The sequence below is a fragment of the Atractosteus spatula genome, chromosome 11 (genome assembly GCF_055471065.1).
Source record: "Atractosteus spatula isolate fAtrSpa1 chromosome 11, fAtrSpa1.hap1, whole genome shotgun sequence".
NCBI lineage: Eukaryota > Metazoa > Chordata > Actinopteri > Semionotiformes > Lepisosteidae > Atractosteus > Atractosteus spatula.
In genome coordinates, this window is record NC_142716.1 from 38,265,450 (window position 1) to 38,281,728 (window position 16,279).

Below are 16,279 nucleotides of genomic sequence, written 5' to 3' on the forward strand. Positions count from 1 at the left end.
TGTGCTTCTGTAGCTAAGTGTTCATGCATCCTAAACTTCATCGGTAATACCACAAGAAAGGGGAGTGCAACTTATAGTATTTGATTAGAATTTATGCAAGCCGTTACATTTTAGATGCTTTTCCAGGTTTGGTTCATCCATTTTGTTTTTAGAACCCAGTTACTTCTGTGGTTGATGTGAATAACCTACTTCAAATAGTTTGTGCTAAAAATAGTTCTGCAGGCTTTTCTTCTAGGATATTCCAGTTTAGGATTTGGGATAGTTTTTCAAAAGTCTTGGTATTTCTCTCCTTAATGCTGCTGACTAGCATTGCCAATTTGGACCTGGAATTGATCTGTTGGATGCAAATACAAATCTCCATTTAACTGGACTAGAAGGATTACATTTTTATTGGTGGGATTCATGTTTCATGAAATTTCACTTCAGTGAATGAAGGAATTGCAGCAAGTTATTCAAAAGGCCTTTTGAAGCTGGAATGAACAAGGAATTGGTGGTAGTCAAATTGGGTTGTCATATCTGTACATTAGATTAACCATAAAAATGGTTCTTGCCAAGTTTGTTTAGTGTACAGCTTTATTCAAATGACATGCAAGTTTAATATGTACAGGATTTCAAATACCATAATGTAAACTTAATCTGTAAACTTGTAATGTGCTGACCTGCACAATATTAAACTAGCCTTTTCAGTTGTATTAAGCAGTTTTACTAAGCAAGAAAGATTGCAATGACTGGAAAAGGCTGTGTACTATTCCATGCAGTCACATTAGTCTTACCTTAGCAGTAGTAGAGATTAGCAGATGGGGCTCTTGCCTTTTAATTAGCCTAAATGGTTGGACACTATTTCACCTGGACTTGCCCATTTTCTTTAATAGGTACAACTGAAAACTCCTTGGGGAAGGAGGTAGTACCAGCCAAATTAACATATGCTTGGGCTTGCTTATGCTTAGTGAAGTAGTCATTCTCATTGTGCTTCAAGCAGAAATGTTTCAAATTATGACCCAGTACTTTTGTCTGTGTGATTTGCTTCTCCTATATAAATAAAATGGTACAATTTATTAGAAAGTATAAATAGCTACTGCAAGTCTCCATTGAGCCAGGATGACAACCATAGAGATGAATAGACCTTCAGTACATCTCTCCCAACTATAACTAAAATCAAATATTAAGAATCTAAGGGAAGATGCTTAGAGGTTTGGGGTGGTTCTGAACCAAACTTAAGGAAATTCTGATGCTGGAACCTGCTTGTGCTTATTTTTTGTACAGCTGCTTTGCCTATACAGTAAATGTATCGATTCCTGACTTCTGGTACCCTATCATTTCCCTAGACTTGAAGATGATGGAGAGAAACCTTTATTAATTTAGACATCCAGCTGTAGGTATATGAAACTAATTCCAGCAAAATAAGATTAATTCTTACACAAAGTTGCTTGTATTATTTACGCTTACACTAAATGAGTAGGTTTGTATTTGGCAGGACAGTGTCGATGAGGTCCATTTATCCGTTTCCACATGTAATTTCAGCATCACTATTTCAAGGCTCCTTCATAGTGATGATCATCATTTGCACAGTGTGGTTTCCGGGCAGGTTTGACCCTGCCAAGCACTGTTTATCAGCATGAAATGCTTCTGGAGGAATGTGAACACACTGCAGGTTCCACTTGCGGAGAAGAACTTCTATGGACCAATCCGCACTACAAAAAAAAAGTTGGTATTCACACAAGGCTGCAGTTTGGGCATGCTGGCTAAAGAGACAGGTCATTAGTAACCAGGCTTTAATGAAGTAAAACTAGAACCAAGTTAGCCATCGTACACAAGAGGGTAACCAAAATAAGCCAGTAACTGAATAAAACAAAAGCAGCTTTTTGGAGGGGGGGCTATTCTGCCAAACATATGTAAAAAATGCAATTCAACAATGCTTTCACATTGCACTATACAGTATACTTAGTATAAACCCTCACCTTCGCTCTTGGTATGTCATCCAGAACTGTGCCTGAGTGCTCCTCCTTAATAGGAAGGAGATGGTCACAAGGACATCTTCAAAGTCTGCAGAGGAAACGCAAACATTCTAGTGATATCTATATAAATCATTTCAATAAATGGGAGGCTGTAATTTTTATTCTTAATATCTTAATTAGGGATAGTATAGTCAAGGGTTGTCCTCAAGGGTCAGATGATTTGTCTTTTCATTCCATTTCTGATCTTACTTAAAATGAACTAATTGGTATTAAATTTTTCACATGCATTGCCAGTACCTCTTAAGCAAAGCAGGATTCATGGATCATCAATTAATGGGAGTTCAATTTAAAAAGTCAACTCCTGTGAATCCACTAACTCTTCCTGAGTGTCAGATTGTGGTACTTCATCCAAAACTTGGAACAGGAACTTACTGCTTTTGTATCACAGCAATGAGCTGAATGAAATACAAATCAGAACCATCTCTAGCAAAAAAATATCACACCAAAAATGATTAAAGAAAATGAATTTCTTAGGTCTTGAACATGAGAGTTGGCGGAGCCAACTTAAATATTTTTAACATCCTAAAAGCTAGTCAAAAAGGTCTACTTGTGGTTCACAGACTAAACAACACAAGGGCACAAGCAGAATTGGACAGCAGGTGTATTTGGAATAAACAAAAGCATTTCCCCCTTAAATTCTCCTGCTTTTCTCCTTTAAGACACAGATGAAATACTGAAACTGATGAAGTGTCATTACTACAAGTCATGTGCTCTGTTATATCCTTGTGAAAAGGGGGGGTGGAGAAAGAAACCAAGACATGCTCCCAAAAAACAGCAGGCTCACCCTCCGGCTCGTAGAAGACATCCGATCCGAGGATGATGTCCAGCGGAGGCAGGAGCAGCATGTCCGGAGATATCCTCCCCCAGGTGAGCCCCATCACACGCATGTCCGACAGGCCGTTGGCCTCGCAGCTCCGCCGACAGTTCTCCAGGCACTGCGGCCGCTCCGCGTCATCCGAGAGGATCACGTGCGCCCCGCAGTTCGCTGCCACCACACCCGGCAGGCTCACCCCCGCTCCGATCTACAGAACCAGACAGCCCGGTCAGGACGGCAGCGGGGACGCAGTGAGGTCAGTTTCATTGACATCGAGACACTACAAAGCTCAGGCAGCAGGCGCTGGCCGAAGGACATTGACCTTGGTAGTGAAATCACTTGCAGCATTTGGAGAAGGAGTAACCATATTTTTCCTGTTGTGCTACAGATCACATTAATTAAAGCTGTGCAGGTCCACCAGAGACCTGGATCACCATCACAGGCCCATTTCCGACCAATAGACCAGCATCCAGGCAAGCGCTGAGCCCATTGTGCCAACAGACGAGCTACATCTTTAATCCAAAACAAAAGGATCGAGAGATGACGTGGCCCAAGTGTGACAGGGGTCACAGCCGAAAACTAAAAGGAAGTCCAGTCAGGACCAGAGAGTAGGAAACACTTCCTTATACAACCAATAGTGGGTGTCTGGCGTCAAGTGTGACTGAGGCCCAAACCCTAGGCTTCAAGAAATGGGTGTGGATAAAATTTTAGATCCTGCTGGCTATTAAACTATTAAATAAGCAAGATGGGCTGAATGACCCCCTCATGCTTGTTTGCAACCTTCTAACCTTATCTCTGTGCCCACCTGGCAGCATGGGAAAAGACAATGGGTATAGTTTATTTGTGATTTGTGCCCGAATTTCTTATTATTGCCTTGGTTCAGTGAATGATGGGAACGCAGGGCCCACTGTATCCATACAGCCGGGCAGGACCCATAAAAGCATTGTACTCTTCATACTAGTGTACATCCGCTTAGCAAAGAGCAAAGAGTTCGATTTTAAGCACTCGTTTCATGCAACGGCGGCAAGCCGCAGTCTCTTCGTAAGCTGCAGTGCTCCGATTCCTGAGGTCTCACGTGATTCAGCAGATTCTAAACCACTTGCCTCCAGCACATCCTTCCCCCCGAGCTCCTCTTTGTGCCACCAGACGTACTGCGCCAGCACCACCGCGCAGGGCCACACGTACATCCCATACTGGGGGTCCACGACCTGCAAGAGATTCGCCGAAACGGTGGCTGATTCTTCAGAGGGCTAACGGAGGTCAGCTCCTGACCCCTCACACACCACGTACAGCCTAGCATGCGAGTCGGGACGATGCCTCAAATCTAGGTACCAGAACTGGACAGTGTACCCAGCTTCAAGTGAACAGATCTATTTAGGAGCTCATGCCTTAAAACGCTCCCCAATACGTACACACTCCTACCCACCAGTGCTACTCTAGAGATTAATGATAGTGTAACGCTTACGGCCGACAGGTACTGTGTAAGAGCCGGCGTACCAGAGCAGGTGACGTCACCGCCCTTCCCTATGATAGCAGGACTACAGCTACTGGGCTGTTGAGAGATCTCTCTTTAGCTCACGGGGCTGGGTCGCTGCAGAGAGACGCGGAAGTCCCGGGTTCGAGCCTCAGTCGGGATGGGGCCGACCAGATGCGGCAAGGGCGCCCGCCTGAGCCCCCGTTGCGTTACATTGGTGTCAGAAGCGGGGTGGGATAGCCCTTCGCCGGGGACGGCGATTTAAGCGGGGGAGAGTGTAACGCTTACGGCCGTCAGGTACTGTGTAAGAGCCGGCGTACCAGAGCAGGTGACGTCACCGCCCTTCCCTATGATAGCAGGACTACAGCTACTGGGCTGGAGAGAGATCTCTCTTTAGCTCACGGGGCTGGGTCGCTGCAGAGAGACGCGGAAGTCCCGGGTTCGAGCCCCGGACAGTGTGGGGCCGACCTGATGCGGCAAGGGCGCCCGCCTGAGCCCCCGTTGCGTTACAATAGTATAAGTTTCGCCATTTTATTTAAAGTTTTTTTACTTATCAGATTTCTCTGCTAAGGAATGTCGACTGCTAGAAGACACCCCCCTACTGTGGATACAAAAACATACACTGCCCATATACCAAAATTAGAACATGTTGTTTTTGACAAATTAGTAACTGTTAGAATGGTATAATTTAAACACCTGTATTCAATCCATCGTACATTATTTATTTCTTACTAAGTTACTAAAAACTATACAGTACTTGTTTTCCTTGTGCTGTTTCATTTCTGGGTTCAAATCCTAGGTGAGATGCTGTTGCAGCTTTGTACAAGGTACTTCACTCAGATTACTCCCGAATATATATATATATGATGTATAAATAGTTGCTATCTGTAACAAAACCTTCAAGTAAACGATAGAAGTCAAGACTTGATATTGCTGTTAGGTTTACATCAAGGTAATGTGACATTGACTATCCAATTGCGTTGTATTACTTGAATCACATATTTAAGAAATGAAAAAAATAACAAACTTTAACATAGTAACCTCAGGTATGGAAACAATCAAGGACTGTGATTCAGTCTGTCCTTCGTCTTCGAACTTAAATTGCTTCAGTCCAGTCCTCAACTCCTCCGTCTCGCTCATTCTACTATTAAACTAACTACACCAACTACGGAAACATCATGCCCTCACTATCACCTCAGAAGAAACAGATGAGCAACTACGAGAACAATTACGACAATTAAAATACAGCAGTTACATTGGAAGATCAGTGAGGTCTACAGCGATAGTAGAAGGTAGACATCACTGCTGAGGGAAACATTCCAACAATTCAACTTCACTTCCGCCCCATCTCTCGCGTGTACGCCTGCGCACACCGCTCACACCTAAAACATTATTTATAGATGTAATAGAACATGCAACTACGCAAACTTAGGGTACTTTATATTACCGTGATAATTTTTGGCACTGTGCGTTCTTCTGGCTACAGCACGACAACACCGATGTAATGAAAGTATAGCCTATTGTTATCACTTTTTAATTGTTCCTTTTAACTTGTGTGATCTACCCCAGTCAAAAAGAAAAACTATTATATATATGGAAAAGAAATACACAATAATTATGTAAAATGACATATGAGCGTTCCTTATTCTCAACATGGCGAGTCAGGAAACTGGATATTATTTAGCCGACACTAACGCACTTTATTCTTAAAGGAGCTTCCCGCGACAACCAACCTTTACAATGAGAGTTCAGATGAGCCCGCGGTGGCGGAGGCGGGGACTCTGTCTCGTCCAATCAAATCGCCAGGCCAAGCTTCCTACCACGAGCGTTTACTAATCAACAACCACTTTCGGTCACGAGGGCGGAGCGGGAGGGAGTGCGCGTGCTAGGTTTCAACTCCAAGCAGCGAGTGTGGCGGCGTGAAATTTCTAGAAATGAAGGGTCTTGGGTTTTAAAACTGTGGCTCGGTGCCGAAGTAAAAGGTTCGACTTCTGCGAACACGACAAAAAAAAAGTGTTCGCAGACGCTGTATCTTCGTCTTAGGCTGTTTGTTGTTCATTAGTTTATTCTAAGCACAGTGTCAATAAAGCAGTATCACTTTGCTACAGTCCGGTTCTTTTGTCGCAGCGAAGAAATGAACCATAAAAGTAAGAAGCGGATTAAAGAGGCGAAAAAGAGCGCCAGACCCGAACTGAAGGACTCATTAGACTGGACGAAACATGGGTACTACGAGAATTTCGATTTATCACACCGGACAGTCAAGGTAACCCCCTAGCGACGTGTTTCTCCGTATGGGATGTAAGTGAGAAGTTGGGGATGAGAGACGTGCGCCTGTGCTCGTCCCGGCAACACTTTCTGTAGGACGTGCGGAGGCGCACGATTACATGTGTAACTAGCTCGCCTCCCTAGTCATCAACCAGCCCAACTCTTCTTTCTCCCCCTTTTATAAAGCGCTTATGGTTCAGAGGAATACTGCTTTTAAAACTAGCGAAAGTTCTTCCTTTTTTGTTTGCTGCGCCCCTCTGCTCCTGAGTGATGCCCCGTGATTATTTTTTAAAGTCACCAAGCCCTTGCCAAGAAGCTTTCTTTGGCCATGTGGTTAGCTCGTTAGACTGTCTTGCACTAGGCTTAAGACTGAATTGGCCACCCGTGCGCATCTGGTCGGAACAGGTAGCGAACGTGTCTTTCGCAGAGCCGCCCGATTGACGTCTAAAATCAGAGCTAAGCGGGATGTTTATTATTTTTCGGTGGCAAAACCTTCATACTTGGCGTTTGGGTAGCTTACTCGTAATTTAAAATGTGTGCGGTTGATCCCGAGAAATGTGCTAATAAACGTTTCCTGGTTTGTCTTGCTCTTCAGGAGCAAGATAGAGATTAAATTTGTTTGAGGGCTTCAGTTCAAATATCTAATTTGATAACTTGAAATCGATACCACAGACTCGATCTCGCCTCCTAAAAGAAGATTATTGCCAGAATTATAATTAAGACAGATATTCTCTAAACCGATTATACAGTATGGTTCCCATCTTGTGTATTCTTCAGTGGGTGTTGCGAATGTCATGTAAATCTTCAATTAATTGCTACTGTTAAAGAGTATATATCGGGGTGGCCTTCCTTTGTACAGCGCCACAAGCCAGCAGGTTTTAATGGGTCACCCTTAAATCGTGAGTTCCTCAGCAGCTTTGACCACTGAAGCTGGTGATGTGGTACACGTTATGTAATTTAATGATCTCTGTGAAATGCAAATACTGATGCCCTATAGTTTCAGGAACACTGAGAAACATTTGGTCATTCCTGGATTAATGGAACCAGTTCACTTGATTAACATCGATTGACTCACATGTGATGCTGAAGTGGTCAAAAGAGAGCATTTGACCATTTATGTGCCAATATTCTTAGATTACACATGGAACAAAAGGACCTTAACTACCTGTGAGCTGAAACTCTTAGAAGCTCCCCATTTGCAAAGCTGGAAATTTCTTCCCTTTGTCGTCAATTAGTATAGGAGAAATTGTTTCCCTAGTTTGAACACTTCTTCTGAATACCTTTTTATGTGTTACCATAGGCTTTTTTTATAGACCTGTTGTCCTTGAGAGTTTTTTTAAATTGGTGTCAAGCCAAGAAAAGTTTGTAATGAAACACACCTCCCTTCTTGCATGCAAAGATATAATAGGCTTTAACAGGAGCAGTGAGTGGTTCCCCTGGCCCTCTGTGCCTGGCCTAGCAGTCTGGAGAGTTTGTGCTGGCGATGCAGAGGAGATGGCCTGCTCATGTCTTGCACGTACTCCAGCAGCACTGCACACTTAACACAGTCTCCTGGTGGGGGCGGCTATTAATACACAGAAACAGCAGAGCCAGCGAGCTAGAGAGGTCTGGCAGTAAACAAGTTCTGTTTGCTGTCTGTTTCAGAAGTAACGTGATTTTGTTCTTAAAATGAGTTGAGAGAGGCTGTGAATGGAAACACTGACACAGGCCCCTGAGACTCTGATTAGGGCTGTTTCTGTTCTTGAGCAGTTTAGGCTTGGAACAGGATACTGGTCCTATAGTGTAGGGGTTTCTGGTATTAGAATTTTGTAGAAAGGCACTTTAATGTGTTATTTTGTCTGTGACAAAGATTTTAATTCTGCAAAATGTATCAATTTCTATCCATGCCACTCTCCTAGGTTTCCCATGTAAATATTATTTTATTGATTAAATATATCTATGTAAACTTTAAATAACCTTCTGGAAATGGTTTCTGGGAATATGTACTCTTGGAGTATGAGGTTAGAAATGCCACTTTTCTATTTCACATCTGAAGCTGAAGTTCAAGGTCAAGCAAACATTTTCTGCTGCACCTGAGGGGCTTTTTCCTGAAGAATTGCATTTTACTCAGGACAGCTTGAGTTAATCAGATATTGGTTATTTATTTTTTATTGATGAGGCATTTTTCATCATAAGCTGTAATATTTAAAATGAATTAATTTCCAGTGGTTTCAGTCCACATGTGCAGTAACCTTAGATATAAAATTATTTTTTGCAGTATATTTCTGTGCCCACCCTCCCCACTTTCCCCAGTTCGCACCAGCCTTCCCAGACTTGCCCTTGGTGTTGTAGTCCATATGTGCATCCTCTGATATCACTGCCTGTCCCTTTTGTGTTCTCTCCGAGCTGTGCAAAATCAGCAGACTTTAGCCAAGCTGTTGAGTGTTTGTGCTCTTGGAGGACTGAGCTTTGCCCAGGTACTGGAATGTGTAGGTCAGCGTGTTACTGCTGTTCTCAGAACTTGTGGTAACCTCTGCTTTATTCTAGGATAACGTGGAGAGGGTGGACAGCCGACATCTGTCTCCAGAGGAGTTCATCGAGCGCTACGAGAAGCCCTACAAGCCCGTGGTGCTGCTCAGCTGCCAGAACAACTGGCCGGCCCAGGAGAAGTGGACCCTGGAGCGTTTGAAGCGCAAATATCGTAACCAAAAGTTCAAGTGCGGGGAGGACAATGACGGCTACTCGGTCAAGATGAAGATGAAGTATTACGTGGAGTACATGGAGTCCACGCGTGACGACAGCCCCCTCTACATCTTCGACAGCAGCTACGGGGAGCACGCCAAGCGCCGCAAGCTGCTGGAGGACTACGAAGTGCCCATCTTTTTCAGGGACGACCTCTTCCAGTTCGCAGGGGAGAAGCGCAGACCACCCTACAGGTAAGAGCAGGAAGGAGGAGATGGCAGACTAGCTTTCGGGACATCTCAATTTGTCAAATTTCAGAAGAAGAGATCCAAATTACACGGCAGGAGAATATTTTGCAAAAGGCTTTTATCATGTACTGTATGCAATTGAGGAGGAAGTTCATTCTTAGGATAATTTCCTACCAAATAACCCATTAAAATTAGTAAATAAGTAGGGAGATACTGAAAGCTTTCTGATATTTAAGAAAGTACAGTTCTATGTAGTTCTTTAATTTTTCAGTTTGTTATGGTTTTATAGGTTTATATAGAATACTCAAAGGTTTTACCTGGCAAAGTTTTATTATTATAGCATTCATTTTTTTATTCTTCATGATATTGCCACCAATATCTATGCCATGTAATGTAAGGTTTTGCACCTGATCCCTTGTTCACCACAAACAGCATTGCGTCATGTACCTTGGTTTCTCTGCTGTGTGTATGCACAGCCTAGAATATCAAGCTGTTTTTTGTCTGTCACGTGCAGGTGGTTTGTGATGGGCCCAGGACGCTCAGGCACTGGAATTCACATTGACCCGCTGGGCACCAGTGCCTGGAATTCCTTGGTCCAAGGTCACAAGCGCTGGTGTCTCTTCCCCACCCACACACCTCGTGAGCTCATCAAAGTGACTCGTGACGAAGGGGGAAACCAGCAGGATGAGGCCATCACCTGGTTCAGTGTCATCTACCCTCGGACTCAGCTGCCCACTTGGCCTGCTGAGTTCAAACCACTGGAGATCCTGCAAAAGCCTGGGGAGACTGTTTTTGTTCCAGGTCAGCTCGCCCATTTCAGCATATTTTTATGCATCTGCCTTGCTGCGTTACAGAAAATATTGTATTGTTCCTAGTTTTGCCCTCAGTGCTATATCCTGACCATGTTGATAAAACCCGGCCAATCTGAATTCCCCCATGTAAAGAGAAATGCTCAAGCTGTGTCTTGATTCATTTGTTTCCTTTGTTATGGGTGTTCTCCATATTATGTAGAGCTTTTGTAGTCTTTTCATGTAATTTACAATTGTACAGGACAGGGGGAATATTGTTATTGTGGGAATTTCATCTTATGCTGTAGCAGCAACAGTTGGTATCTGCCAGTTTCTGTGACTGTAGTGTCTGAGGATCATATCTCATTGTATCAATTCAACAATTATTCATTAATTCGATATTTATGGGTTTCCAGCTATTTTTGATTATGTATAATAGTACATGCATCTCTTAATACTTACACAGAAAATCTTGCTGAATTGTATTAATGTCTTGGTCCTTGCCTTTAACATGCAGGTGGCTGGTGGCATGTGGTTCTCAATCTGGACACGACAATTGCTGTCACACAGAACTTTGCAAGTACCACTAATTTCCCCATTGTATGGCACAAGACTGTGAGAGGCAGACCCAAACTGTCGAGGAAGTGGTACAGGTAGAAATCTTTACTTGGCTTCACTTTAAGGCTGCTTACCCCATATCTGGGTTGTTCCATTTTTATGTTTGAGGAGCAGGTGAAAGCAAATTCTTTGTTCAGAGTCAATTATTGATTTTAGAATGAGTTAATCAAGTGATGAGGTTTATATAAATCGTTTTTTTTTTCTTATGGTTACATTAGAGGCATAGCCATTTCAGAGATTACTTGACATCTCTGTTTCTGTGCCAGGATCCTGAAGCAAGAACGCCCGGAGCTGGCTGCGTTAGCAGACTCTGTAGATCTGCAGGAGTCGACAGGCATTGCCTCAGACAGCTCCAGCGACTCTTCTTCTTCCTCATCCTCCAGCTCCTCTGACTCGGACTCTCAAGTAAGATGTCTTGGTGGATAGCGCATCATCCCTCAGCTCAGCACTGACAGACTCCACGGACTCCTACTGAAAGTAGTAGTGAAATCCAAACTGAGTTAGCACGGAGAGTGAATTGATAGGAGCGATCATTTTCATGAGCATTTGAAGCCTTGGTATTGCAATGCAAAAATATAATGCGAAATCATTAGCCAGTGATTAGAAACTCCTGCATCTTACATATTTTATATGCAATTGCGGAACACCTTTGTGGAACATCATTAAGTTGAACTTCCTTCTCTGTCTTCAGACAATCTATTCAGAAATTTCTAACTCAAATAAAGAATCAACAAACATTTTTACCTTTTGTCTACACTAGAAAATGCTAAATTTGAAATGTATCTTGATTCTTAAGTATTTCCTTCTGAAGCCTTTAACTTTGAAGTCCTGGACTCCTCCTCTAAATTCTGATTGCATATTTTTACTTTATATCTGCTTTTCTGTCACAAAGAATCCTGATATCTCAGCACAAGAGGTGTGATTTCTACAAACAATTTGGGCCATATTTCACTCCCTTTAGGTTAAGGATTGGTTACATATCTTGATAGACTGCTACACTTTCATTTTGCCCAGGCCTTTATATTATTTCTTATTAATCTTGTACCTCATAATTAAGATATTTTGAGTGATACTCCAAGTATGCTTTCCCAGGATTTGTTTGCCTCCTCTTGTACGTTTCACAACAGGTGCGTAAGACCTGACTTGCGTAGAACTTTAAACATTAGACCACCATAATGACAAACTTCTACATATTTGTGTGCGTATGATGACATCTAGTGGCTGTAAGCATGTGCTGAATTGAAATATTTTTCCTTAGTCTTGAGGCTTTGTTACTGGCAATTACAGTAATTAATTGCTCAATAATGAAATGAACTGAGAAAGAAAATCTCCTGTCTGAATATTAAGCTATAATGAGATTAACTTGGATGCATGATGAAATCTGCTGTTTACTTGAATGACTGTAATAGTCACTTATCTTCTGGCTTTTGTTACTTGTTTCTATTTGTTGTTGTGTAACACTGTAGAGGTGGCTAACAATCTTTCTTTTTATAATATTTTAAAGGTGGTGCACATCCATTTTTTTTAGATTCAGATTTATTTTACTATTCCTTTTAAGAAGTACTGAATACAGTGATTTCAAGCAGTTTCTTTTATAATGCGCCTGTTCAGAGGATTCATAACGCCATGCAGTAGCTTGTTGGTTGATGATGGTGTGATGTGACTTGGGAAGCAGTAATGACTGATGGATGTTTTTTTCCTGCAGTGCGAGTCTGGCTCAGAGGGTGACACCATGTCGCACCGCAGAAAAAAGAGGAGGACCTGTAATATGATGGGAAATGGTGACTCAACAACTCAGGATGACTGTGTGAACAAAGAGCGCAGCTCCTCCCGGTGACACCCATGTCAGTGTCCTTTCCCCAGTCCTTCCCAGCAGGAACTGTTAGGAAAAGGGGGGTGTGCCTTCTGCCTCCCCGAGGAAAAGCAGAATCCACAAACTGCTGGAGTGCAAGGCATGCAGTTTTAAACCTATGCTTCTTACTGTTTTAATAAGAGGTTTGCCTGGAAGCTATTGTCTTATTTGTGTGACTGAACAAACTGTTGTGTTTTAAGCCAGATGGAGATGAAAGTTGTAATGTCACTTAAATGTTTTTCTATATTGAAACCAATAACAAAATGAGCAAGTCTTTTTTTTTTCCTTGCACAAAAGTCTTTTTGATAGATCGTCAGCGCAAAGATTTGGAGAAGTATTGTCTCCTGTGGGGATCATGTGTGTTTTACTGCACTTCGTTAAAGTTCTGCAGGAGCAGACAGGGCGTAATCCTAGGGCTGAGCCACCTGCTCTGTAGTGACTTTAATCTTCACTTGATGAGCAGCTAGTCATATTTATCTGAAAATCTGGGTGGAAAACTAGCAGTCTGTAATTTGTTGACAGTGAAATCTGATCATATTGGGTATTTGGATAGTTAGAACAGGGTTTGGTCCACAACAGAACATGCTTAAGTCTGAAAATTAGAAAAAAAAATGTTCATTGATAATTAACAAGAAAACTGTGTTAAGGGATTAATTTGTGGTCATAACGAGGCTAGAAAAAGTGGCAGGCTGCCTCTACTTCATGTGAGTGAAAGACTTGTCAAAAAATACTGAAATGTCTGTATTGTATATCATTTGCCTGATTAGATGTTTTAAATTTTTTGTACCTAAGGTTGGTTTATTTAACATTGAATGGTTAAGTTTAACCATAAATACAAAATTGATTTAAAAAAAATGTAAAATGCTAAAAAATGTGTGGAAAGAACTTTCCATGGCTGTATACTATCTGAAAGCTTATGTCTAAAATCGTCTGTGGAGTTGGAGCAGAAAAGGGCTGGTGCAAACACTTTGTACTGCTCTTCACTGTATTTATTTTTCTCAGTCTGATGTAGCATAGGCAGTAAGATGTAAAACTCTTTGTCCTATAGCAGTCACACCCTCTGAGGTTCGTAGCAGACAGTAAGGTTTATCCTGACCTTTGATGTGCCTATCCTGGAAAACTGTTCATTAGTGCACTAGGAATAGCTTTATTGCTTAAAACTCTCAATCAAGTTTGTAGCTGATGTTACTTCCACTGCACATCATTTTTTTTTATCTGAGGGGTTAGTTGAACTGCATAATTCCTTAATGCCTTAAGCCCAAATCTGAAACGGTTTCTGTATATACATGTAATTTACTGTCTTCTCTGCTGCTTGATAGGGAGTCTGACAGCATCCACTGCCCAACACTAAACCATTCAAGTTCTGCTCTTAAATAGAGCTTATATCTTAATACATCTAGGTTTTTCAAGAGCAGTTAAATATAACTTGAGTGCTATAGATAATCTTGAACAGTAACTGTCAAAGAAGTAGTAGGAGCCAATGGAGCCTTAAAATCGCCACTATTTATAAGTCAGTAGTAAAAGTCAGCTTGTCAGAAACGTTAACGGTTTAAATTCAGTTGTGATAAAGACCTAACACTTGACATTTAAATAAACAAGGATTTATTTAGAATTATTTATTGTCGTAGTGCTAGAGTATGAGCAAGAAAGCTTTGTTGTTTTCCCCTTGTAGTTTCCCCCATCAAACTATAGGAGTTGCTTATCCCTTTGTACTTTTTATGCTGAAGGTAAGGATTTGAGGAAGTGAATAGAGTACATTGTTCTTGCACCTTTTAATGGGTGTCTGTTTTAGAGGCACACGCCTGTTACGCACTGTTCAGGAACTGCAGAAAATAAAGCCATGGTTCGTTTCGATTACCTTAACTGTTGTGTTTAGCCTGTAAAGTGGCATTCCTACCTGACTACAATGGTTAAATTTGTGTTTTGGGCACTTTATTGCACCTGATAAAACTTGGGTTTGATGTGGTGTAAGCTTATCTAGATGGATAATATAAATACATAATCAGTGGAAATTGTAATAAAATTACAAAAAGTAGAGTCTTTAATTATTATTGAAGGATCTTTGTGGTATGGAGTTTGGTCTGGGAAAACAGTGCACTGGATGGCTGGCTACCTATTTGAAGAAAACAAAGTCTCATTTTTTTCTTTTACTAGTTTCTTAGTTATAAAGACAAACTGTAATTTTTGTTATTATTTTGGCAAATAAAGTCATGGCCCTAGAATAACAATATAATGAGTGGAGTTATCTGTAAATAGTATGGCCAGCTCTGGTCTTTGTCTACAGTCTATTGGCTTTCCTGCCAGCTAAGCTTTATTGCCCATCTTCCTGGCCTTTGGCAACTTATTGAAACTGCTCATTGCTGCTTGTCTAGGCCATGTTTAAGTAGCAATTTTAGATGCATGATCCAACATAGGTGTTTTGACTTTTATTATATTGGTAAAATAACAAATTGTAAAAAATGGAGGGATTATGCCAATCCCTACATTTTTTTGAGTCAGTTTCCTTCTGTTGCATAATCCTAATCTTGTGTTGCATGAGCCTAAGAAAAGCTAGAAAATCTCCATGATGGATATAGCCTTGCAAGGATTTGCCACACACTGGCAAGACTGGTAATCCCAAGAGAAGCCAGCTCAGTCAGTGTACAAAATATAACTTAATGTAGGTTTTGGTTATAGGAAGAATTAAAGAAGCACCTGGGTCCAACCTTTCATTATTATATTGATCAGAAACATTTTTTGCTTCCCATAAACATTTATGAGAGTTCTATTTTGCAATCTGTCCCCCAGATTCACTCATTGTTTAATTAATGGAAAGAATAAACATGTTAAATAATTTTGGATTTTTTTCTAGGAAACAATTACTGTATGTCTAGTGGCAGAATATTTAAAATCAGTCTGACTCATTTATTATTAGTGAAAATGGTGTACGTTTTTAAATCAGCATGAAAACCTGATATTTTTAAAGAGCATGTACCTCTTTCACCAGTATTTGTTATACCAGAATGAACTTTTGAATTTAAATGTAATGTGCTAGAAATGAAACTTTCTTGGTGCACCTGTTAAGTTTCATCTGACAGCCTTATGACTATTTCCCCTCAGAAAAAACATTTAATGTTCATTTGCTATAAATACATTGAATACTGATGTATGCTTGTTGAGCGTGCAAGACGGCTACAGTTCTATCTTATGTTTTGTTTTTTAATAAGTGCCTGTTCATGCTGAACCAGTTCAAATTTCTACCTTAAAGCAGCCCTGGAAAAAAAATCTGCTGAAGGCAGCTAAGGTTAATTGTTTTTGCTACGCTTTTAATTTTTGTATACAGAATAGAGTTGAGGCAATTTTCCTTGAGGTGTTTGCTACATTTTCCAAATGGTTAAAAATTGTCGTAAACATTTTAAAGCTTCTAAAAATGTGGAAAATGAAATCAGGAAGGATAAATGGCACCTGGGTTTTAAAGCATTGTTTTAATCATTGTGTGAGATGGTGCTGGTATTGTGTGCATTGGGGGGAGTTGTTCTGGCCAATGCTAATAAATCAGGGAATT

The 16,279-nt window shown here is 41.2% G+C and overlaps 2 protein-coding genes across 2 annotated transcripts; one reads left to right on the forward strand and one right to left on the reverse strand.

Moving 5' to 3' along the window:
• Positions 1 to 555: 555 nt before the first annotated feature.
• On the reverse strand, positions 556 to 5,615 carry mettl23 (methyltransferase 23, arginine). Its single transcript, XM_088927809.1, has 5 exons — positions 5,345 to 5,615; positions 3,933 to 4,037; positions 2,800 to 3,037; positions 1,959 to 2,043; positions 556 to 1,691 (listed from the first exon to the last, which is right to left on the reverse strand). Exons 1-5 carry the CDS (start codon positions 5,441 to 5,443, stop codon positions 1,532 to 1,534), a joined length of 687 nt encoding a protein of 228 aa, XP_088783935.1. The 5' UTR covers positions 5,444 to 5,615; the 3' UTR covers positions 556 to 1,531.
• A 575-nt stretch (positions 5,616 to 6,190) lies between these two features.
• jmjd6 (jumonji domain containing 6, arginine demethylase and lysine hydroxylase) lies at positions 6,191 to 16,191 on the forward strand. Its single transcript, XM_088928358.1, has 6 exons — positions 6,191 to 6,566; positions 9,095 to 9,483; positions 9,992 to 10,278; positions 10,783 to 10,918; positions 11,150 to 11,288; positions 12,589 to 16,191. The coding sequence occupies exons 1-6, from the start codon at positions 6,438 to 6,440 to the stop codon at positions 12,718 to 12,720; spliced, it is 1,212 nt and encodes a 403-aa protein (XP_088784484.1). The 5' UTR covers positions 6,191 to 6,437; the 3' UTR covers positions 12,721 to 16,191.
• Positions 16,192 to 16,279: the final 88 nt, after the last annotated feature.

What these genes read in the sequence shown, in the direction of transcription:
- mettl23 (XM_088927809.1), bottom strand. Translation starts at nt 5,443, where the DNA reads ATGAGCGAGACGGAGGAGTTGAGGACTGGACTGAAGCAATTTAAGTTC. An exon ending in GGGGGAAGGATGTGCTGGAG is followed by an intron (nt 3,038 to 3,932) that starts GCAAGTGGTTTA and finishes CTGGTTCTGTAG; the next exon opens with ATCGGAGCGGGGGTGAGCCT. An exon ending in TGTCTTCTACGAGCCGGAGG is followed by an intron (nt 2,044 to 2,799) that starts GTGAGCCTGCTG and finishes TTTCCTCTGCAG; the next exon opens with ACTTTGAAGATGTCCTTGTG.
- jmjd6 (XM_088928358.1), top strand. Translation starts at nt 6,438, where the DNA reads ATGAACCATAAAAGTAAGAAGCGGATTAAAGAGGCGAAAAAGAGCGCC. An exon ending in TATCACACCGGACAGTCAAG is followed by an intron (nt 6,567 to 9,094) that starts GTAACCCCCTAG and finishes GCTTTATTCTAG; the next exon opens with GATAACGTGGAGAGGGTGGA. An exon ending in CCTCTGACTCGGACTCTCAA is followed by an intron (nt 11,289 to 12,588) that starts GTAAGATGTCTT and finishes TTTTTCCTGCAG; the next exon opens with TGCGAGTCTGGCTCAGAGGG.